Genomic DNA, 21,531 nt, shown 5'->3' with positions numbered 1-21,531 from the left:
AGGAGACTGTTGGGCCTTGGCAGAGTTGTGCTCTCTGATCAGTGCCAATCTAGTTTTTAAATACTCTCGTATTTCTTTGCAGCAGATTATATGAAACCTCATAATTTACTGAACATAGGAATAATAATTAAAAAGCAGGTCCACATTTAAAATCATCCTAGGAGGGCTTTGAGCGCAGCTGCCCAAAACATTTGGTCCGATTTTTACCAGATGCAGAATTATGTGCGGAGATCTCCTCCTCCGCAATTTGATGTTAAAAATCTGAAATCTGTGTTGTCTGGCGGACACAGAGGCTGGAAGCTGAGCTGTCGCTAATGTTTCTCAACTTGTTTCATTTATAACTAAAGATTCAGACGTCTGAGACCAAAATCCTTCATGTTGTTAAAATATACAGTAAAAAAATAATCAAGGTCTGTGAAGTGTATTATAAAATGTGGCTTAAAACTGGATAGAAGGGGATGGGAACGCTGACAGATTTGAAAATGACAGGAAATATTTGTGACCCACCAACATATATATCAGAGATCTATATGTGTGGAGACATTTTAATGTGGAAAAGTTTCACATTTAACCTCTAATTTAGTGAAACATCTTGACACCATTCTAAATAAGCATTGGTGCAACCACTCATGTTCAAAGAAACACTCGATTCTTTTAGGAAATTCACTTTGTTTCTTTTTGAGAGTGAGAACCTGAGAATCAGTCTCACAGCTGGAGTCACGACGTGGTTAGCTTAACTCTGACGTTCACACACACGCTTTTCTCATTGTTACCATTTCTTAATGTGAGATGTTTCCAAATGCAAAGAATGTTCAGCTCGGATTTCTTCTTTCAGCAACAACAGTAATGTCTGTGTCTCCACACTTTACCCTACTTACTTAAAGCGAAAAGTGCAGAGGCAGATGTATTATGTATGTATTATGTATTACAGTACATCACATTCACAGTATGTGAGGATTAAACTGCATAAGTTTAATTGTTACATATACAGAAATAGAAAAGCTTTCAGAATAGCACACACGTCCACCAGGGCCTAACATGTCCCCTTAAATCCAAGCTGCACCAAATCATACGCACATAGATATCAGTCCCCTAAATATGCCTGATGTTTTTCCATCTAGATCCATGAATTATTCCCTTGGTAAGTAGTGAAAATGTCAATCTTAAATCGCAATGTTAAAATAAACTCCTGGATCCTCCCCCAGATCCGGATCTATACTGAAATTTAATGAGTTTTCCCCTGACCCGTACTCCATCCTCCCACCAAGTTTCATGTACTACGAACAGTAGTTGTTGTGCAATGCTGCTAAGTAACAGACAAAAAAACACATGTGAATGATATGAATAATAAAAAGACGATTCTTTTAATGAATATTGTTTCTGTAGCTGAATAGTGAGCAACAAAAGAACAAATCCTACAAAAGAGACAAAGCCAAGTAGAGAAAATACAAGTCCCACAATTTCCAAACACAAAATGCACAATTGATGATTAAACAAATCCACACGGCCAATTGAATCCGTTGGGGAATATAAGGGAAACTTTTTCTCATCAATCACAGCGATGACAGAATTGTCACAGTCTGTTTGAAGTGTACGGCGGGAGTCAGCGAGGGACCCTGCGCGAGTAAATAAAACATGCTGCTTCACTGTGCCTTTGCCGGTTCATTGGGCGGCCCCGCTGATCAAAAGGAAATTGGCTTTGATTAATCAATCAATATCCCGGTGGCCTCTGTCCCGTCCATTGATCTGCCGACTGTATGGAGGTCAGCGTCGGGGCCCGGCAGCATGTGAACCGTGCCGCTGCGTCTTTAACAGTGACCTGCTCGCACAAAACTCCACCCTCATTGATTTCCCTTTCATTCCCCCTCCTCTAAAATGTTCCTCTGTGGAAAGGTTATCCGCGCCGAGGAACGCTCCGCGGGTCAACCACAGCTGTGTGATGTGCGGGACCCCGCAGCGTGAAAGAAAACCAAGGTGGACGCACTGTCTGGTTCTTCTTAAGTGCTCCGCCATGTTCTGCCGGTCATTTTGAAACCAGGTGTGTGGGAGAACTTTTTCCTTCACAAAAACCGAAAGGAAAAGAATGAACAGTATCAGAAAACGTTGAAAATACTGGATGGGGCCTGGCGAGGCTTTACAAAAGGTTCACTGATGATATACGTAGGGTATGGAAAGGTTATTATAAGAGTATAGTATATAATCAAATTCTCGACAATGTTTGGACTCTGCATAAGGAGGCTGTCTGTGTGTTTTGTGCAGTGAGAGTTGAATTATTAAAAGAGTCCATACAGACTGAAGCCGGAGATTGGATTGTGTTGGCTTTTTCTCTACTTAACAAACCGTATAACTTTTGTGCCTAAACCACACAGGGAGCATGAATCCCTGTGTGTGATGACAAAGTCATGTGCTTTATTCACCCAGTACTAACCCCAACCACCACCCTCCTAGTAGCGTTAAAGCAATTTCATAGTTTCCGTGTCCATCAGTCTGCTGGTGTCTGCTACGGTCCTCGAGGCATAAATGTCGTCCTCCAGTCTGCTGCGGTACACACTGACCCCTCAGGCAGATGTCTGCATTCGGTCCAAAGTTTGTGACCACGCTGACTATATGCATCAACTGTTCATACACCAGATACGTCTTTTACTGTTCAACACTTTCCAGTCCAGTTGTAGTAGGGCACTCTTGGTTTGGCTCCGAAGAAAAGAAGAAGAAGAAGAAGAAGAAGAAGAAGGACACTTGTTTTGAAGAGAGGCTGTGCGAGGAGATCCCATACCAATACTTGTACAACCCATCTTTGAAGGAATATAATATATAACACAAATGGAGGCGAGCTCTGGGAGAGAAATCACAGCTATGCTGGGTCGTGATGAGAGTACTTGCAGACAGAAGGGGAGGTTGACAGACAACCTAATTGCACGCTACCATCCCCTACTGGAATGGAGTGTGGTTGTCAGGTTTACCAGTGCACGGAACACCAGACTGACCAGGACTCCAGGGCCGCTGCTAGCCATTTGGGTGCCCTAGGACCAATTGCTTTGTGGTCCCCCCCAAAATATATAAATAATTAGTGATGCCATTATTTTGATAATCTCTACATCAATGCACTAAGGCTTATGTGATAACAACTCTGACTATAGCATTTACTGTATCAGGGTGGCCCCGCTGGCCCCCTCTTGGCAGCGGCAGTGCATTTAGGCTCAGTACTCGGGCAACATCACAGACAAGAAACTGCTCCTCTGCTCTTTTCTAAACTGCACTCACACCTAGAACTGTTCTCTATAATATAATAATACTGAATTCATATTTATGTGTTCATAGATAAACGGTGCATCGCCTCTTCTGCAACAATGAAGTTATATCCTAATCTGTGACGTGTCTGCTCGTCTCTGTCGCTCTTCATACAAAGTGACGATCACATTAATTTAGTTATTAATCGATGGTGTCGGGTCATGAATCTGGATCCTTCCAGTCACTTTAACTCTGATGTCCTGACTTTGCGCGTCCCGTCATGTGTAGCAGATGAACTGCATATGCGTAAAATGCCGGACTCTTTTCAATGTGTTTAGATACGTGACTCTAAACCTAATACAAGTGTCCCAGATTACAAAGTGACCCTCCCAGTGTCAGGTTCGATGAAGCAGATGGACCCAGGATGCAGAGTTTTAAACAAAAGGTGTCCTTTTAATAGGTGAAAGTATTTAACAGAAAGAAAACAACTAAAAGCACACAGGAGAAAACACTGGAGGCTTACACGAAGATGCAGAGGACGGGAGCTCAGGAGACAAGGCAATACAAAAAAGCACAGGAGACGAAGCACAGGAGATTACAACATTTAGACAAAACATTACAACGACGAACCAACAAGGGGAAGCACAGAGGCTTATATACACACACAGGGAAGGCAGGGGCCATTGGACACAGGTGGAACACATGAGGACTGGTGCAGACAATCACAGAGACAGGAAGTGAAGAAAACACACTAGGAACAGAGCCTACAAAATAAAACAGGAAACAGAAAACATGCGACACCGAAACAACTCAGACAAACATAAACACAGAGAAGTACAAGAAACACGAGGTGATAATTAAACAGAAAACACTCTTAATAAAGAGGCGGAAAAATAACACTAAGACAAAACACTCAAAAATACAAAACCATGACAGACAGATGATCAAATTCAGACAGAATTGTCTTTTATAGGCCCTGTCACGAGGCCCTGTCTCCCTATATTAAAAGATTTGGTCATTTGATTATTATTTGAATTTTGATTATCAATTAGATTATGTGGATAATCTTATTTTGAGTTGCTTGTTGTATTCTGTGCTGAAGAGAGTTTAGTTTGTTATGTCTGTGATGTTGCTCTGAGGTTGATATGTGCATGGGGTCCGATCAGCAGGTCGATCAGGGAGAGTGACAACAGGTTTGCACAGATCAGGTCTCTGAGAGAGGAGGGGCTGGGCAGACTCAAGGTGACAGAGAATGGGTGAAGTTCACTGCATTAGATTACACTTTAGTCAATCTATTGCATTTATCTGCCGTATTTGTGCAGATAGATTGAACTGTGAGGTCAGCAGTAACCACAGAGTCCAAAGTTGCTCTTGCCTGGGTATGGTTTCTATTTGTCTTTCTGTTTAGCTTTTCAGTGCCAAATGACATCCTCCAGCCCTATCTGGGGTTTGCGGCGCTACAGGGACAAAGAACAATAAATGCTGTGTCACGCCTTCTCTCTCTGCATTCTTTCTTCTGGTGTGGTTAGAAAACACCTTAAAGATTACAGAAAGGTACGATCTGTTGATCGGATGAGCAAAACAGATATCGCGGAAGAATAAGTCACAGAAGTCAAAATTTCCCAGATTACCCAAATTCACCCTAGTGACAGTAGTAGGAGTTATAATTATTAATATAGTCAAATATCGATCTACTTTTGTGTAGTTTTTTTACACGTCTCTTTTCCGTGAAGTCTCTCCAGTACATTGGTGGAGGATGTAGGAGACACAGGCAGCGATTCAGAGGTGGAGCTTGAACCGTGTTGTCTGGACACATCCAAACCAAACCCTGCATCCTCTCTTTATGCTAAGCTATTTTAACCACATGATATCCATCCTCTCATCTCACCTTCAGAATCAATACTTCCCTGAAGTGGTAACGGATCATCAAGCACATCTCCTGTCACACTGGCTGGTGGAGGAGGTGGACGGAGAGAACATCTTCCTCTGGTGACGACTCCTCCGCTCGTGTTGGTGGAAGCAGAACTCCAGAAGCCATCTGGAGAAGTTTCTCCATCTCCCGAATTACAGATTCTTTAAAACCCTGCAGGGGTGATCACCAGACAGTTTATCTCATTGAAGTGCGCCGAGGTTCCATTTCAAAGGCGCGTCTCGGCGTCGCTCTTTGGTGGCATCGTTGTTTTTCATGTGGTCCCACTCTTCCGGAAAAATGCAAATGAGCGTAATTTCAAATGACAACGAAAGTAAACTTCTTCTCTGAGTTGTGTGTGCCAGGTTCCCAGTGGGGGACAGGGAGCCGAGAAAAACCCTGCTCTAATTCTGTCATTGTCAAACTTTGACATAAGCGATTGTTCAGTTGCCTTTGTTGAGTGATACAGTGGGTAACAGGGTCCCAATTCCTCCATGTTAATTTTTTAAAAGAAAGCACAAGACATGTATTCCTTGAAGAAATGTTTGCCGCTGCTTATGCTAAATATTATAACATTCAGGCAGTGATGTCTTTTGTTTTTGCCTTTTTATCTCCTCTTATCCACAGGAGGCCTTTACCTTTGCCACCGAGCCTCATAACAGCATCTCAGAAATAATTTAAGTGGCCCCCTTTTTTAAAAAAAAAAAACAAAAATCACGGAGACAAGTCAAAAGAATTCTTATTCCAGATCAAAGTGTGCAGTTTCTCTGCAGCTAGAGCGAAGGCTGACTTCCTCCAGCTTCCTCTCTCCGACAGTACATGATGATCAAGTGTGCTGTTTTGTTAAAAGGATCCTGTCCTGGATTCCCAAGATCTACCCTCAGTACATGTGTCTGCATATTTACCCGCATGTGTGTGAAAGAGCAAATTAAGTATCACGTTGAATGATGACAGAAGCCACACAGAGAGCACATTATGTTCTGCAACGCACACAGCGGCTTTGCACTGTGCAAATGTAAATACAACATCAGCAACGGCCACTTGCTTAACTGTAACGCCTTTGTTTTAAATTCGTGCCGGCTTGACCCCTGGCTTGGGGCCGAGTGAGGAATGTACACATCCTTCACACTGCATGGATTTATGGAGTCAGGCTATTATAGACAAAAAAGTTTCTCACACTTTCAGTTTCTCGTTTTCCGTTTTTTTTTCTTCTTCTCCCTTCCCCTGTCACATAAATCTGCGGGAGAAATTTCACAGAGAAGAAGTTCTTTAATTTCATCAGCACTCCTGACTGACAAGCATCATTATGGATAAAATTATCTCGGTAATTATCCTGCCCAAAGGAGATTTATGTCCCTTTGTGAGGGCTGAGAGGAGAATGCATGGGATGTCGAGCCGTGGTTACATGCCCCTCTGCAGCGTGCAGAGAAAAGGGCTTTGTTAAAATAGCGCCCTAATGAGGCGCAGCAGCTCCTGCCGCTGCGCAGGAGCCCGGCCTGGCCTGACCACCCGGTGTGCATTGCTTTTGTTCAATTATCTCCATTTGTGAAGGAAACCTGGCGACACTGATACCCACATTACTGTAAGCTCACCTTCTAATAGCAAGAATGTGACGTTAATGGAGAAAATATCATTTGAGGTCACTGGAAATATTCCGTTCTATTTTCCAAGGCGCGAATGCGATGTTTTCTGAACTCCAAACACGATACTTAAACAAATAATTGCCCTTCGAGAACATGTTCATGTGTTATTTATGTTAGGAAGCCTGTGGAAACACATGTTAGCGCAGGGGAAATAATATGTCATAATTTGTGGTTTCATTGCATGTTTTCCCTCTGCAAATCACACATTAATTTGCCTTCCAATAGAGTGTGGGAGCTAATTTGCACAGATAATATATTGTATTGTATTGCACTGCAAATATATCTTTGATTAAAAAGCTATTTTTTCCCCATCTTCATCCTTTCAACACTTTCTTTAATAAAGTGAGATCCCTCCAATTAGTCCGTCTTTGTTTTATGGATTGGAGTTTTCTCAGAGAGTATGAGCCAGTATATTTAGAATAAGTACTGCTTCAGTTTCTGTTCTGTTATTCTCTGTTTCCAATAGACATGAGTGAAATAATCAATAGAGTTATTGAGTAATATATATTTGTATTATAATATATTACAATATTATAATTATGTTATGGTGGCTAAAGTTTAAAGTGTAAGTGATTTGTTGTGTGATGCGTAAAAAGAAAGGAAATCTATTTTTATGTAGTGTTGTTTGAATGAAAGGCGCAGGTAATATAAAGAATTGTAGAAGTGTATTTTGGGGGTTTTGTAAAAGTTTTTGGATTACACAGATATGAAAGAACTAAGAAGAACTAAACATTTAACTGAAACACCAACGTCATATCAATCAACCTATTCACCAATAGAACATCAAACAAGGCAACTATATCGATTCTGTGGAGCCACAGGAAGCAGCAGGGCAGCTAAAGGACAAATGGGAAGTAGGAGGAGGTTTTAAATAAAACCAGTCCCACAACATCAAGACAAATATAATAATAAAACATAATAACACATGCTAAAAGATCTAGCAGCATCATATCCAACTAAAAAAAACTCAGGTTAAAACACAGCAGTGTAGCAGCTCTGAGGTATTTGAGAAAGCTGTGAGTATTAAGGTCATCAGTATATGGTGCTATAAAAAAAAAAAAAAGGAAGTCTTTGGATGAAAGGATCACTCAGTGTGAATGCTGTCTGACACCCATTAGCATCAGCCTGCCGCAGAGCACGCTGACCACAATGACAGTGTGCTAATCAGCTCTGAAACAAGATCACTTGGGGAATTCATCCACAGGCCTGTCCTGCCCCGCTCACAAAGCAGACACATTCTCCCAGCATGCAGCAGAGCTATTAATGCTCAGTAAGATCTTATTATTCACTGAGGGCCCAAAGTGAACCAGAGATAAGGAGGGCTTGATGACACATCCAGAATCACTTAGAACCTAAAGCAGGGATGATTTAGATTCTCAATTCATCTCTGCCCATCAGACTGCTTTAGAGGCCACGCTGGTGAGAACAGAACACTTTCTCCTACATTCTCCACAATGTACAGACTGTCGACAAATTAAAAAGGAAAAAACCCGAACAAATGGGTGGAGAAAGAAAATGAATGCAGAATCTTCAGGTTGGGAGCAAGTTGTTGTGTCAGGTAGAAGAGTTTATCTCATGACGTTGATGATGAATTGGTGCAACATTAGAAATCATGCAGGCATTGTACACGACGGTTGTTGTGAGGATGGAGCTGAGCTAGAAGACAAAACCAGTCAATCTAGGCTCTCACCGATGGTCAGAGCCCTTTGGGCAGTGACTGAAGAAGTTAGGGTGGGTCATCTCTACTCTGCATCAAAGAGGGGTGCATTGAGGAGGTTCAGGCATCTGATCATCTTGTCTCCATGGGTGCCTCCCATTGGAGATTTTCATGGCAGATCCAACTGGTAAGAGGCCTGGCTGTGTAAACCCAGAACCCACTGGAGAGACTACACATCTCATCTGGCCTTTGAAGCCCTCGGGTTGCACCAGGAGGAAGTGGAAGGTGTTGCTGGGGAGAAGGATGTCTGGACCACCAACTACCACCACAGACCAAAGGACTGGAACTTGGGAAAGCTTTGAAATTAGGAGGTCAAACCGAAAGTGAGGGCATTTGAAATGACAGTAATGATCCCTCATTATCAACAGACCCCTCATTGACAGCAGTAGATATTTCCAGGAAAACAAATTAGTAGCATATATGCTGTACATCCTTTTTGTAGATGGTTTTGTTTTTCCAATCCAACACTTCTGTATCACGGGATGTAGAGAACAGTGGAGCTTGACCTGTTTGACCTTCATTCTATTCTTAAACACGTTTGATCCGTTAACAGCCAGTGACAAGAATCCTAAGTGCTGGCATATGTACTAACCTGCTTGATCATCCGGCTCCAGAGTATAACTTGCTAAAAAGGTGGATGTAAAAGGTGCCGAGCTGCTCTCAGTGGTGGGTGAGAAGACAAAGCCTAACGGCCTGAGCCTAATGAGCAGCTGTGTGGCCATCATTAGGAGTGCAGCGCTACCGCTGATCCTTAATGAGCTTCTTCATTAAGAGCCATTTGGAGGGGAAACGTCTGCAGACATCCAGGCTCAGCACCTGGAGCACCGGGGCAGGCTACCCCACCCTCAGGGAAAACCATTACAAATACACTAAGTCACTGAATGACATGCTGGGTGTCTGTGCCCGTTGGTTCCAACAGAGTGGGTCCGACGATTACTTCTCTCAACCAGTAGTTTCAAATATTAGACACCAGCTGTTCAAACCCAATGCTTTTTTAAAAATGTGCTCAATAGAGCTGATTACCTGAAATGTAGTGGAGTTTTAATTTAGTCTGAAGGAAACACGTATGAAATACAGAGACATTGAGGTTTAAAAGCACAGACCAACAGTTCCAGCCTGCAAAATCAATATCACGCACTGATTAATAATAAACAGACATTTGATAAGATTAATTATTAACCGTGTTGAACAGTTAGTCAGACTGAAAACTCCCTGGTTAGATAAGATACAAATCTAACTTTTAAAGTCTCACTGCAGCAGCTCATTACACCTACTAAAACTCTTCTTTGTTCCTCAAGCGCGCACGCACACACACGCACACACGCACACACGCACACAACTCTTCCTTCTCTTTCAAGAAACTTGGTACCAAAGCCATTTTAAGCGTTTTATTCATTAAACAATCAAACCGATCATTAAGACAATTACCATTTCACGCACATACTTTCCATATCCCATGAGGCTGGTCTGACTCTCTGGGGGGTAGGAACAGGCCATTAAAAAGCTATTTGCAGTCTTATTTAGTTTCCAGTGCTGTAATAAAAAATAAGAAAAAACAGTTGGTCATAAAAGGGACTCCTTACTTCAAAACCAGGTAAGAACTTGGGTATTATAGCTGTTTAGGGGGATGCATGCATCAGTGAGGGAGTCATGTGTTACATAAGGATCATTTTACCTAGATATGTTTGTGTTCATCATGAAATCACAAACCACTCCTCCTGTGCCCGCTCAGAAATCCCAGGCATCACCCCCTTTAGAGCCCATGAAAATTGGTTGCTTCTAACTCTATCATCATGTTCCAGTTCAGCAAGAATCAACCAATTACTCGTATTATGGCTTTAACCATTAAATTGCTGTTCGTCCATCCAGTTGATATGATTCCTGTATTTTGGGGGTTTGGGCTGAACAAATTGCTGCAAGCCCATCATCAATACAGCCTTATCTGAGCAGCTTCTCCTGCCTGGGTGCTGGTCTGATTTCTTATTTTTCTCGCCGCCCTTGGGCCACAGAGACGTGAATAGGGTCAAATGAAACCCTATTACACAAGTTAATCACACAGTATCAACAGTTTATCCCACAGGTTGCAGCAGAAACGCTCACACTTATCAATTCTCCGAGTCGCGGGGTCACCTTCCCAACCCTGATTATATGCCGCTAAATTTATTGCACCCCACTGTGCCTATGCAATTCCACGTGCTCAGCATTCTGCTGTCATTGATTGGATGCATGTGACAGTGCTGCAAGTAATGTGGACACCACCTTTGATCAATAAAAAAATGTATGTGTCTCGAACCTAGGAGGCATTCTGTAATGAAATCAATAGCTGTGCTTGGCTTCTGGCATTAAGATCATTGGCCGGGCTGTTATTTAGTCATTGTTGTCCTACACCAGCAGCACAACCTGGCTACCATAAGAAATCAATGGCAGCATATCGCAGCCAGCATCCCAATTACTGGCAGGGCTGGTGAGAAATCAATGCAGCTTTTTTTGCCATTACTATTCCTTGTGGGAAATCACACGACATTATTTTACTTGGGGAATCTGCTGCACTAAGATGATGCCCCGGCTGCTGATGTGTAAGATCCATCCCAGGCGCTTAGCTTCCATTTCATGATACGCGATTATAATGTATTGATCATTGGCAGCTCGAAAATTCTACGAGTAAACTGGTTAGTGCAGAGAAATGTTAAATGTTACTGCCCAATAGCTTCATATGTCTTCAACTGACTGACACACTGGGGTGTAAAATAGCAATGTTGCAGACATTCGCACTACACATAAACACCTACAACTCTATGCTCCACATGAGGTTTATATGAATGTGTATGAAATTATGTTTTATTAAATTGATTTGATCAATGATAATAATCATCATCCTCTGTTTGTTTTTCTTTTCCTTTATAGGTTATTTCCCTTGGATTATTATCCTGTCCAAAAATAAAATAATTTAAACCACAGAATACTGATGGACATTATAGTTTACTCAGAATTCACATTAAAAACAAACAAAGGACAAATTAAGAAATTGCAAGAGATCTGGGGCCTGTAAAAAGAGGCAGGCTTTTGTATCAAGCTAACTATTTTTAACTCTCAGTTTTACGAGATCAAATTCTGTCAGAGATCAGATCAGTGGAAAACCACCAGTCATCGATCTACAGGATCCTGACAGGGACAAAAGACTTTAGTCTACAGTAAAATGAGAAATAATAACTGTCAGAAGATTATTGATGAGAGGAATCGTTGTTTTTCTGCTCCGGATTTTGTATTTGTCCACTCTGGTTTTAAAACAGAGCTTCTGACAAATGGAGGGAGAGTTTATCACAACATGTAAATACATCACAACTATTATAGCTTCCCCTTCACTCAACAAAGATTCTTTGCTTTTACACGTATTCTATCAGGACAGCTCAGAAACACATAATAAATAAAAACTAAAGCCTCTGATTTCTGATATAAGAAAAAATGCTGCACACACTGTTCGATATTTCCATTATTATAAATGAACATTTCAGATGAACTTCATCACACAACCTTTTCTCCTGCTTCGTCACCACGGTTACGGCTGCTAAACGCTCCTATCAAACATCATCAAAAATAAAGCCTGCAACCTTGCAAACACCCATGCTGGAATTCTTTGATTAGAAAAATGTTAATCAAATTGATAAAAATGGATTATTCATTATTATTATTCAAAATCATTATTCATACAGTACTATTTTCTAACTGGTAACAATCAAAGACCAGGAGGAGCTTCCCAATGGAGGAGAGAAAAAAAAGAGTGAACCTGGGCTAAATAACTTATTAATAATTTTTCACAACATTCCTCACATTTTTGTAAACATAAGTTGATGTTATTTTCTTACTTCTTCTTCCGCATGGTGAGGAATTTTAGTTTCAAGATTTCCTGAAATGCAAGTTGTTATTCGAAAAACTTAAAAAATGCAGAACTTTGAGGTTTTTCCTTTTTGCTGCATGTGCTCCTCTCATGTGTGGGAGTGTGACGCTGCATTTTTCCTGTCCCGCCCCCTGAGTTTCTGGGCCACAGGTCAGTTTGTTTTTCACGCAGCAGCCCCAGACTCGCTTCACTCCTGCAGAGTCACGGCAGAACGTAAGTTGAGCTCTTAAACAATAAATGACGTTTCATGTTTTTGACAATAGATCATTCATGTATCTTTGGTTTCCTAAGAGTGCTGCATACACACATTGAATAACAGCTTATGAATAGACTTTTTGTGGAGTTGTATCAGAGTTTTTAATGACTTCTTTATCCAGCTTCTTTACTTTTGCATTTCCATGTGCTGTATAATTGTTTTATTTAGGTTATAGACGTCTGTAGATTCTACAGATTTAACTCGAAGTCGAACAGAATCAGGGGAAGTAACTCCTGCCTCTTTCTTTTATTGTCCAGCTGTAAATCAGCAGAGATGGCTGATCTAATGGAAAATGAGGTATTTAGGGCTTTCACCACCTATGCTGCCATTGTCATTGTGAAGATGATGCTGATGGGGCCCTTGACTGGATACTTCCGCGTCTCCAGAGGGGTAGGTAACAAGAGTGGTGCCTTTTTCTGGTTTGAAACTAATGATTTTATACAAAGGGTCAGTCTCTGGATGTGTTCAGTCTGGATTAGCCTCCTTAAACCATCTAACTTCTAAGAATCTACCAGACTTGTGTTGGTTTTCCTCCTGGTAAACAAGAGGAAAGATGATGCAAGAAATATAGAACCCCCCCACAAATCTCCCACTCTGCAGCTCCACAAAAACAAAAGTCACGTACACACCATAACTGAGGCCCAACCCAGGTTGTAAAAGAGAATGACCAGGCGAAAAAAAAAAAAAGGCTCTGAAGTGGCAATAACAATCATATGTATGCAGAGGAAGACTTTGAGTCAATGCATGTATTATCTCTGCCATGTAGGCGTTCTCTAATGAGGAAGATGTGAGCAGAAAGTCTGCAGAGGAGAAGAAGAAGCTGCTGAGAACCCATCCAGACGTGGAGCGTGTTCGAAGGTGACGACAGATGACAAAAGGCTGACATTACTCGACATATAACAATAACATACATTGAACAGTGTGATATATTTGAAATCATGTTCTTTCAGTTATTCCGATTTATCAGATTAACACAGACTGTCCTCTCTGAAAAACAACAACAACCCATATGTTATTTGAACAAGCAGCTTATTATACCCCATAGACCCATGATGTTTAATTTTAGGACACCATAATTTCAAAACATCACACTTTGACCCTTAAATGTTCTGCGTGTACCAGTGGTGGATGTAGAAATTTTGTAAATCAGGGGCAATAAAGAGGCCACAATTCACACAGAGGCTTCATTTATACTTCGAACATCCATAAACAATTCCTCATTCAGTTAAGTCATTCCTTGTTTACTGTTTTCTCTATAGCTTTGAGCTTAGAAAAAATAAAAAATTCTGAACAAAGATCATATTTATTGTTAGAAAGTGACATTTAAAAAAACCTGCTTATAGGACAGTGGCACTTTAAGGGCCACTCAGATTTCAACTGGGGCCAGTGCCCCCCCCCGGCCCCCTTCTCTAGCTTCGCCCCTGGCATGCGTACATATATGCACACGTAAGCCTATAGCTCCAAGGCTAGTCACAGGCTTGACAACCACACATTCACTAAACTAGCGTAGACTCCTCCCCAGACCCACTTAAACAAAAACCAGACAAGCATGTTAAGGATGGATGGATGGGTGGATAGTTGGAATGTGATATGTTGTAAGATACCAAATGTTTGGACTCCTTACGAACAAGCTGTAATATGTAACAATTCATCACATTATATTCTGTGTGCTGTTGGTGTCCAGGTGTCACCTGAACGACCTGGAGAACATCGTTCCCTTCGTGGTGATCGGCCTCCTCTACGCCCTGACTGCACCTGAGCTTTCAGCCGCTCTGCTTCACTTCCGCATCTTTGCCGGAGCGCGGATCTTCCACACCGTGGCCTACGTCGGCGCCCTGCCTCAGCCCAGCAGGGGCCTGGGCTGGATACTGGGCATGCTGGTCACCTTCTCCATGGCTTACAGGGTGCTCAGCACAGTTCTCCTCCTGTAGACATGACACTGGACCAGTAGACCTGAACCTGTTTTCTTTCATTTGTCACTTTTGCTACATGTTTCTACGAGCTTAATTATTATCGATTCTTACCATGTATTCATTGCATTCCCTTTGACTTGCCAAAATTATGAATGAAAAATGTATTTTTAATAAACTTTACTATCAACTTTGTGTCATGGTATTAAGTTCTCAGTGTGATTGATCAGATAGTGAAACTCACATGTAAGTGTGACTATGTAAGAAAAGGGCTCAGGGCTCCTCCCACAGATTACACAACCTCAGGATAAATTCCAACCATTTGTGTCCAACTGATCTTTGGAACTGTCTCTGCTGTTCACTGTGACTTTACAAGAACTAGGTAAGACCTCAGCTGCACACCTCACTATGTTCTCGGGATTCTTAGGAGTTTATAATTGATTGATACATTGTGTGAAATAATTATTCTTTACATGTGCATGAAACAATTTTTTTCAAAGTTTGTCTTATAAGTGCATTAGTAGATGCAGCTGCACGTACCAAAGTGGTCGAGTTAGATTCAAGATTCAAGTGAGACGCTAAACAAACAATATCCAGTCTGATTAAATCTAAATGTGTTTTATTCTGTTGAGTTATTGAATAAAAGCAACGTGTCTGACACATCCGTTGTTTTTAGTGAACTGTTGCAGAGCTGCGACTTTCAGGAAGTCAGTAAACTCTGAGGGAGAGAGTGACAGAGAGAGAGAGTGTGTGTGTGTGTGTGTGTGTGTGTGTGTGAGAGGGAGATAGAAGGGGGGGCGGTGCTCAGTGGACCAAACCACTGTGAGGCAAGGAAATGGGGAGAGGGGACGATCTGTCAAAGTTTAAGAATGCTTTACATTTGCGTTTATAATTAGCGAACATGCGTTCAGTACATGTTGTATCACTATTTAACGTTCTTATTGCTGATGTTTGCAATGATATTGAGGGGGACAACTCTCTGGATGGGGGAGTTCGGACCCCCCTGTCCCCCCAGGGAAATCCGCCCCTGCACAGAGGGATAGCTTTATATAAATATTCCAGATATCTCTCTCGCTCTATCTGTGTATGTGGGACACTTATCTCTAGAACCGTCCATTAACCGGTTTCACACTTGTCATGTGTGTGGTTAACGCCCCAAGGAAGTGCAGTGTTGAATTTAGGTGTGATGTGGACACATGATCTATCCATGTTGGTAAACTGTGAATAAACAGGCTTCCGTCACTTTGTAGGAGCAGCTGCTAGGAAATAGACAAGAGCAACGACAACTGATTCTCCAGTTCGTGGTTCTGTGTTCTGAGTCGAGCTTCACTGAACGGACACAGGCTTAGAACCAGCACAGCAATAGTGATTTTAATTAGTGTCATTACTTAGAAAAAGTTCACATGCTCTAATGTTCAGAAGAAACATCACTTTCCTCAAACCTTCCATTGCTGCAGCTCCTCTTTTCAGCCTCTGTCAGAAACAATTGGTTTGAGCACCTGTCTCTTTAAGGCCGGCCTCCTGATAAAGCCCAGTCTCCTCTGATTGGCTAGCTGGCCCACTCTGTTGTGATTGCTCAATCACTTCCTGCATGTGTATGAAATGTCGTTCTCTGCTGTGGCTTGACATGGCTTTGTTAGGGGGGCGTGCCAGCCCAACCACTTAGTGCGCATTATGCAAATATGGGGCATACACTCCCCAGAAATATTGCTCTTACTACTAATGAAGAGTTTCCTTTGGGGGAGAGGAGCTCCCTCTCAACTCTTTAACCATTTACATACACAAAAGACCTATGTAACGCCTGGGCCACACTGCCTGCATGAGCGCCGCGGTTCTGCTGCACATCACGGTCATCTGTTGTTCACACAGGCAGCGTGTCTGCCGCATGTCTGCAATGAGAGGTTCCTGGTATGAATACTCTATTTCTTAGAATAAAAGTATGGCTATATAATATGCAACTAAGTGCCAGGACTCTACGATATGAAGCTGCGCATCTTACAGTCCTGCAATAATGATCAAAACCCGGTTATATCAAATGAATGGATCCAGTCAACAGAAAACAGAGAGTGCTTTTACTCTGAAACAAGTACAGGAACTGTTGCAGATGTTCATGTTGTGACGTATTTGAAGGATAGACATTAACACTGAGGCGAAAGATCCTTTTCACTGTCTATCCTGCAATGAACCCACACGTGGTACACAGAGTAAATAGGTGATACCGCAAATCTCTATAGAGCAGCGCAGCTCTCTCAGGCTGTGTGGACGCTCTAACCATGGCACCGAAATGAACACGTACCGCTCATGCAGCCAGTGTTTCCCGAAGTAACACACTAGAGGAAAGAGAAGAAATATGTGTCCTTTAAAAAAAACTACAACAAATAATACAAAGGATAGAACCTCATCCCAAGTGGTCTTCCAGCCTTTTGTCACAACAGGTCTATATCAACCCATTTGGTGCATTTTGATGAGCTTCAGTGACCTTTCTCAGCTTGTGTGAAACAAGGGAAGAGAGTAAATGTACATACTTATTATGTGTATTGAGAAATCAGGAGCTTGTACAATGTGCTGTGGATTAATGTTGATCAACTGCTCAAAGGTCAGTTTTCTTGCATTGCTATCAGCTCTCTAGCTGAAATAATTACAACATGTTGTAAACTGATAAGCCTTAAAGTTTCAGTGTGTAAGATGTAGGTGAAAGGGATCTAGTGAATATAAAATAATCTTAGTGATGTCCTCACGAGTGTGTAATCATCTAAATTGTTGGAATTGTTTTCTTTACCATAGAATGGGCCCTTTATATTTAAATACTTTATATTTAACGCGGTAGTGGGTCCTCTCTAGGGAGGCCGCCATGTTTTTGTAGTAGACCAGACTGGACAAACTAAACACCTTTTGGGTTTTTAATACAAATGAAGGCTACCACAGGTTCTCCTTCGTGTTTGGAAGGGGCAGGCCAGGTGAGGGCTATTCAGCTGCAACATGCAACTTCACCACTAGAGGTCACTAAATTCTACACACTGAACCTTTAAGTTCTGATAATGTGGATGTGACAAAAGATGAAGTATAACTTCACAAGATGCTCCACATTCCTCTTTTTAACATAGGCAACATACTGATCTTCTGTTATTCCCCTTTTAAAATGACAAGTAGCCTAAAATTGTGACTTCCTGTAAAATTATTCTCAATATCTAATTTTTCATTCCCCTGGAAGAATTTAGTGGCCCTAAAGTGCCGAGGCCATAAATATGTATTTCTGTTTCTCACAGGGGCAATGTCGTCGCTAAGCAGTGTGATGGACAGCCAGGTCCTCCAATCATATTTCACATACGCCACTATTGTCATCCTGAAGATGATGCTCATGTCACCTCTAACAGTTTACTTCCGTCTGACAAGAAAGGTGCGTTCTTTTCAACCATAACAGCCACATATGAGTGTAGCTTCATACAAGAACTCACACAGCATGACACACTGACCTGCTTTCTGTCCCCTCAGGTGTTCGCAAACCTGGAGGACACCAAATTGGGTTCCTCAGCAATAGACAAGAAGCTGGTCCGCACAGATCCTGATGTGGAACGGGTCCGCAGGTAAAACAACACCTGTTACTATGAAGAGTAGAGACATGAAGCAAGAACTACTCTGAAATGAACAAACACAAATTCTGTCTGTGTACTGGTACTGTTTAATTTAAGATTTATACCATAAAATGTCACAAATCTTTTCTCCTCTCTTCTGATCATTGGAATTTGATCAGCCTCAATTTATTAATTAATAGAAGAAACACTGAATTAATTAAAGCTAGGGTTGGCGATCCTGGAAACACACATGGACGTGCACTGCCTGACAACAAATTCAAGCCAACTCACTCTCGCCTGAGAGCACAGGCAGGTCGGTCAGTGTTTCGGAAACAAATGACCAATCCTACTTTTATATAGTAAACCCATAGTCCCCTCCAAACCAGGACCAGACAAATAATAACGCATATGTTAGTGAGTGTGGAAACGTGTCAATCCTTTATCAGGTAAATGTTCATCAGAAGAAATGAAGATGATGGATCATTAAATCATTTAAAAACCCATCATTTAAAAACAAAGAACAAAGAGACACTGACTCTTGTTGTCTGGCTCCTATAAGTGGTGCAGCCAACATCTCCTGTCAAAAGCATTTATAACTTGAAGGCAGCGTTAAACAGGAAGTCGGTCATGTCACACGTTCGGGCAGAGACACATCGTGCACTAACACTTTGCTCCATATGTGTGCTGTTGGTGTCCAGGTGTCACCTGAACGACCTGGAGAACATCGTTCCCTTCGTGGTGGTCGGCCTCCTCTACGCCCTGACTGCACCTGAGCTTTCAACTGCCTTGCTTCACTTCCGCATCTTTGCCGGAGCGCGGATCTTCCACACCGTGGCCTACGTCGGCGCTCTGCCTCAGCCCAGCAGGGCCCTGGGCTTTATAGTGGGCCTGATGGTCACCTTCTCCATGGCTTACAGGGTGCTCAGCACAGTTCTCCTCCTGTAGACATGATATGACTCCCACGATGCATACATACATATACAACCACCGACTGTACATTTGTACATTACATTCATTTGTGTGAATTCTACCTTGACAGATTTGCTTAAAGATAAGTGAAATACTCTCTGTAGGTGGACTGGTCAGTGTAATGGACATTTCAATTTCAAAATAAAATCTGGGGATGGACCCCCATGTCCGCCAGTCTAATTGAACCCCCGCTTTCCATGGCCTGTTACTTATAATGAAAATATAAATTACAGCATCATAAAGACATAAAATATGATGTCACTTTAAATACATAAGCCCTGCTGTAATAATAATTTGGGATTTAGAATTAATGAATAGTTTATTATTGTCTGACTGATCAACGATAGTCAGAAATAATGACTTTAATTATTTTGTAATTATTTGTCTGATGCTCCTGTAATATTTCTACAGGTGAATAAAGACAAACAATCCATCAACTTGATTATTTACTGTTATTCACTGAAGAAATAAATATTCATTGACACCTCAAGTAAACATTCACATGTTCACTTGTTTTTATTTGTTCATCCTCAAATATTTGTCAAAACATTTCAGGGAATTTCCACTAAATATTCAGAAATTTATAGTCTACTGTATCAGTATCTGCACCTCAGAGAGGGTGATGTCCTGTGACAGTGGAAACATAAATAAAAATCATGTTTCTGTTGAAATTGCCATGACACTTTAATTATAAATATATTTCCCTTAATTTGATAGTGGTAGTCGAGACACAAACAGGATATGTAAGGAGAGAGAAAGCCACAACATGTAGGGACTATTTATTATTTAATTATTGATTTAAATACAATTTAACTTTTAAAACAGTCATGGCACTAACAGGGGAAAATGCAAGAGTGGGAGTTTTTTTCTCTCTTTCTAAATAAACCGTAACACTCTGCCACCCTTCACAATGAGCACACCATATTTCCATAGAAACCTAATGTTTGAGCCGTTTAATTTATTTATCTTATATCAATCATAATCCACCAGCAGCAGCATGTGTCTACAGGAACAAGAAGAACCTCTGCAGGAGCATATTTTTATATTTATAATGTGAAGAAAACTATATTTCCAAACATTCTATTTCTATTTATTTTCTATTTAGATTTTTATTTGTCTTACATATAGAGTTGTTGATTTTTCAACTTGTGCTAAAGTGATACAATAATGAAAAGTTTCTCCTGGTCGTCCCCTTCCCTTTTATCAGTGAGACAGATATCTCTTAGTTCTTGCTGTGTGAGATTGAGGTTATTTGAACACACACACACACACACACACACACACACACACACACACACACACACACACACACACACACACACACACACACACACACACACACACACACACACACACACACACACACACAATATAATTTTTCCACGACACAACAAGCCACATCAACATTTTTTCCCCTTCAGCAGCTCGTACTGTAAATCCACAATTACATATTTTACATATCGTGTTTCCATAAATGGAACTTTCTTCTTGTCTTGTCCTCTTCTCTGTATGATTTCTCTAATATGATAAAAAACAGAGGTGCATGTCTTTCCTTATTGATAATAGGTTTGTGTATCCATTCAGAGTTATTCTCCACATTTGATTTAGACTTCATTATTATGGCAGAAAATGAACTAAAAACCAATATATGAGTCTTATTTTATCTCTAGTTTTTATGATATTATAATACACATTTGGTTCATTAGTCATTTCCTTTACAGACTGAAACAGAGATTTAAATGAATCGTATTTTGATTACCTCAGCAGCTCATGTCACAATGAATGATGTAACGTGTGATAATGTTCTGCCACATGATGAAACAAACACAAAGAACGAGGCCGTGAGAGCTTGGGAGATATTAAATAGCTGTTTCTTGATATTCCGTGATATACACTATAATTGCACTGGTTTTATTCACTCCCACATTCAGATGTGTGGGAGGATTCAGGATGAATTCAGTTCTTGCTGTGTTCGTGGGAGACGGGAGCAGAGCAGGCCGCACTGACGCTGAGGAGGCGCGTGTGTGTCTTCCACTAGAGGGAGGCATTTTAAAAGTCAACAGAGTTGCTCCTCATTAGGAGTCATTTATGGACCAGGTGCCGCTCATAAAAGCGCTTCAGCTCAAGCTATTAACTTCATTAGCTTTGCCCAAAACATTCCCCTGCATATCCCACCGTGCAGCTTTTAAACAGCCAGGTGCAGCATATTTTACGCCGAGACTCTGAATGCGTGAAGCCACACACAGCTTTAGTGTCATTTAACCCAATTTGCTAATATTTTCACTCAGAGTAATTGTCATCAGCGGATTGTGTTTGGCTGCTCGGGAACCAGAGTGCGGCGACATGTTTGGAGGTGTCAGCCGCTGATATGATGAATGCCTCGCACATGCACATGAAGGTGACTGGCTCCGGCGCAGCGCAGTGAAACCCAT

At 41.4% G+C, this 21,531-nt stretch overlaps 2 protein-coding genes across 2 annotated transcripts; both read left to right on the top strand.

Annotated features, from left to right (window-relative positions):
- The first annotated feature begins 12,528 nt into the window (after positions 1 to 12,528).
- Positions 12,529 to 14,748, top strand: LOC118101968 (microsomal glutathione S-transferase 1). Its single transcript, XM_035148093.2, has 4 exons — positions 12,529 to 12,605; positions 12,906 to 13,038; positions 13,415 to 13,506; positions 14,333 to 14,748. Exons 2-4 carry the CDS (start codon positions 12,922 to 12,924, stop codon positions 14,577 to 14,579), a joined length of 456 nt encoding a protein of 151 aa, XP_035003984.2. The 5' UTR covers positions 12,529 to 12,605; positions 12,906 to 12,921; the 3' UTR covers positions 14,580 to 14,748.
- A 102-nt stretch (positions 14,749 to 14,850) lies between these two features.
- LOC118101967 (microsomal glutathione S-transferase 1) lies at positions 14,851 to 19,594 on the top strand. The gene is made up of 4 exons (XM_035148092.2): positions 14,851 to 14,940; positions 17,825 to 17,955; positions 18,051 to 18,142; positions 18,829 to 19,594. The coding sequence occupies exons 2-4, from the start codon at positions 17,830 to 17,832 to the stop codon at positions 19,073 to 19,075; spliced, it is 465 nt and encodes a 154-aa protein (XP_035003983.1). The 5' UTR covers positions 14,851 to 14,940; positions 17,825 to 17,829; the 3' UTR covers positions 19,076 to 19,594.
- The last annotated feature ends 1,937 nt before the right edge of the window (positions 19,595 to 21,531 follow it).

Source organism: Hippoglossus stenolepis, chromosome 22, assembly GCF_022539355.2.
Source record: "Hippoglossus stenolepis isolate QCI-W04-F060 chromosome 22, HSTE1.2, whole genome shotgun sequence".
NCBI classification, from domain to species: Eukaryota; Metazoa; Chordata; class Actinopteri; order Pleuronectiformes; family Pleuronectidae; genus Hippoglossus; species Hippoglossus stenolepis.
The sequence above is the reverse complement of the archived record's forward strand: the minus strand, read 5'-3'. Positions and strand labels throughout refer to the sequence as shown.

Excerpts from the sequence above, each read along its gene's own strand:
- LOC118101968 (XM_035148093.2), top strand. The coding sequence starts at position 12,922 with ATGGCTGATCTAATGGAAAATGAGGTATTTAGGGCTTTCACCACCTAT. Across the intron at positions 13,039-13,414 it reads ACTTCCGCGTCTCCAGAGGG|GCGTTCTCTAATGAGGAAGA; the intron begins GTAGGTAACAAG and ends TCTGCCATGTAG. Across the intron at positions 13,507-14,332 it reads GACGTGGAGCGTGTTCGAAG|GTGTCACCTGAACGACCTGG; the intron begins GTGACGACAGAT and ends GTTGGTGTCCAG.
- LOC118101967 (XM_035148092.2), top strand. The coding sequence starts at position 17,830 with ATGTCGTCGCTAAGCAGTGTGATGGACAGCCAGGTCCTCCAATCATAT. Across the intron at positions 17,956-18,050 it reads ACTTCCGTCTGACAAGAAAG|GTGTTCGCAAACCTGGAGGA; the intron begins GTGCGTTCTTTT and ends CTGTCCCCTCAG. Across the intron at positions 18,143-18,828 it reads GATGTGGAACGGGTCCGCAG|GTGTCACCTGAACGACCTGG; the intron begins GTAAAACAACAC and ends GTTGGTGTCCAG.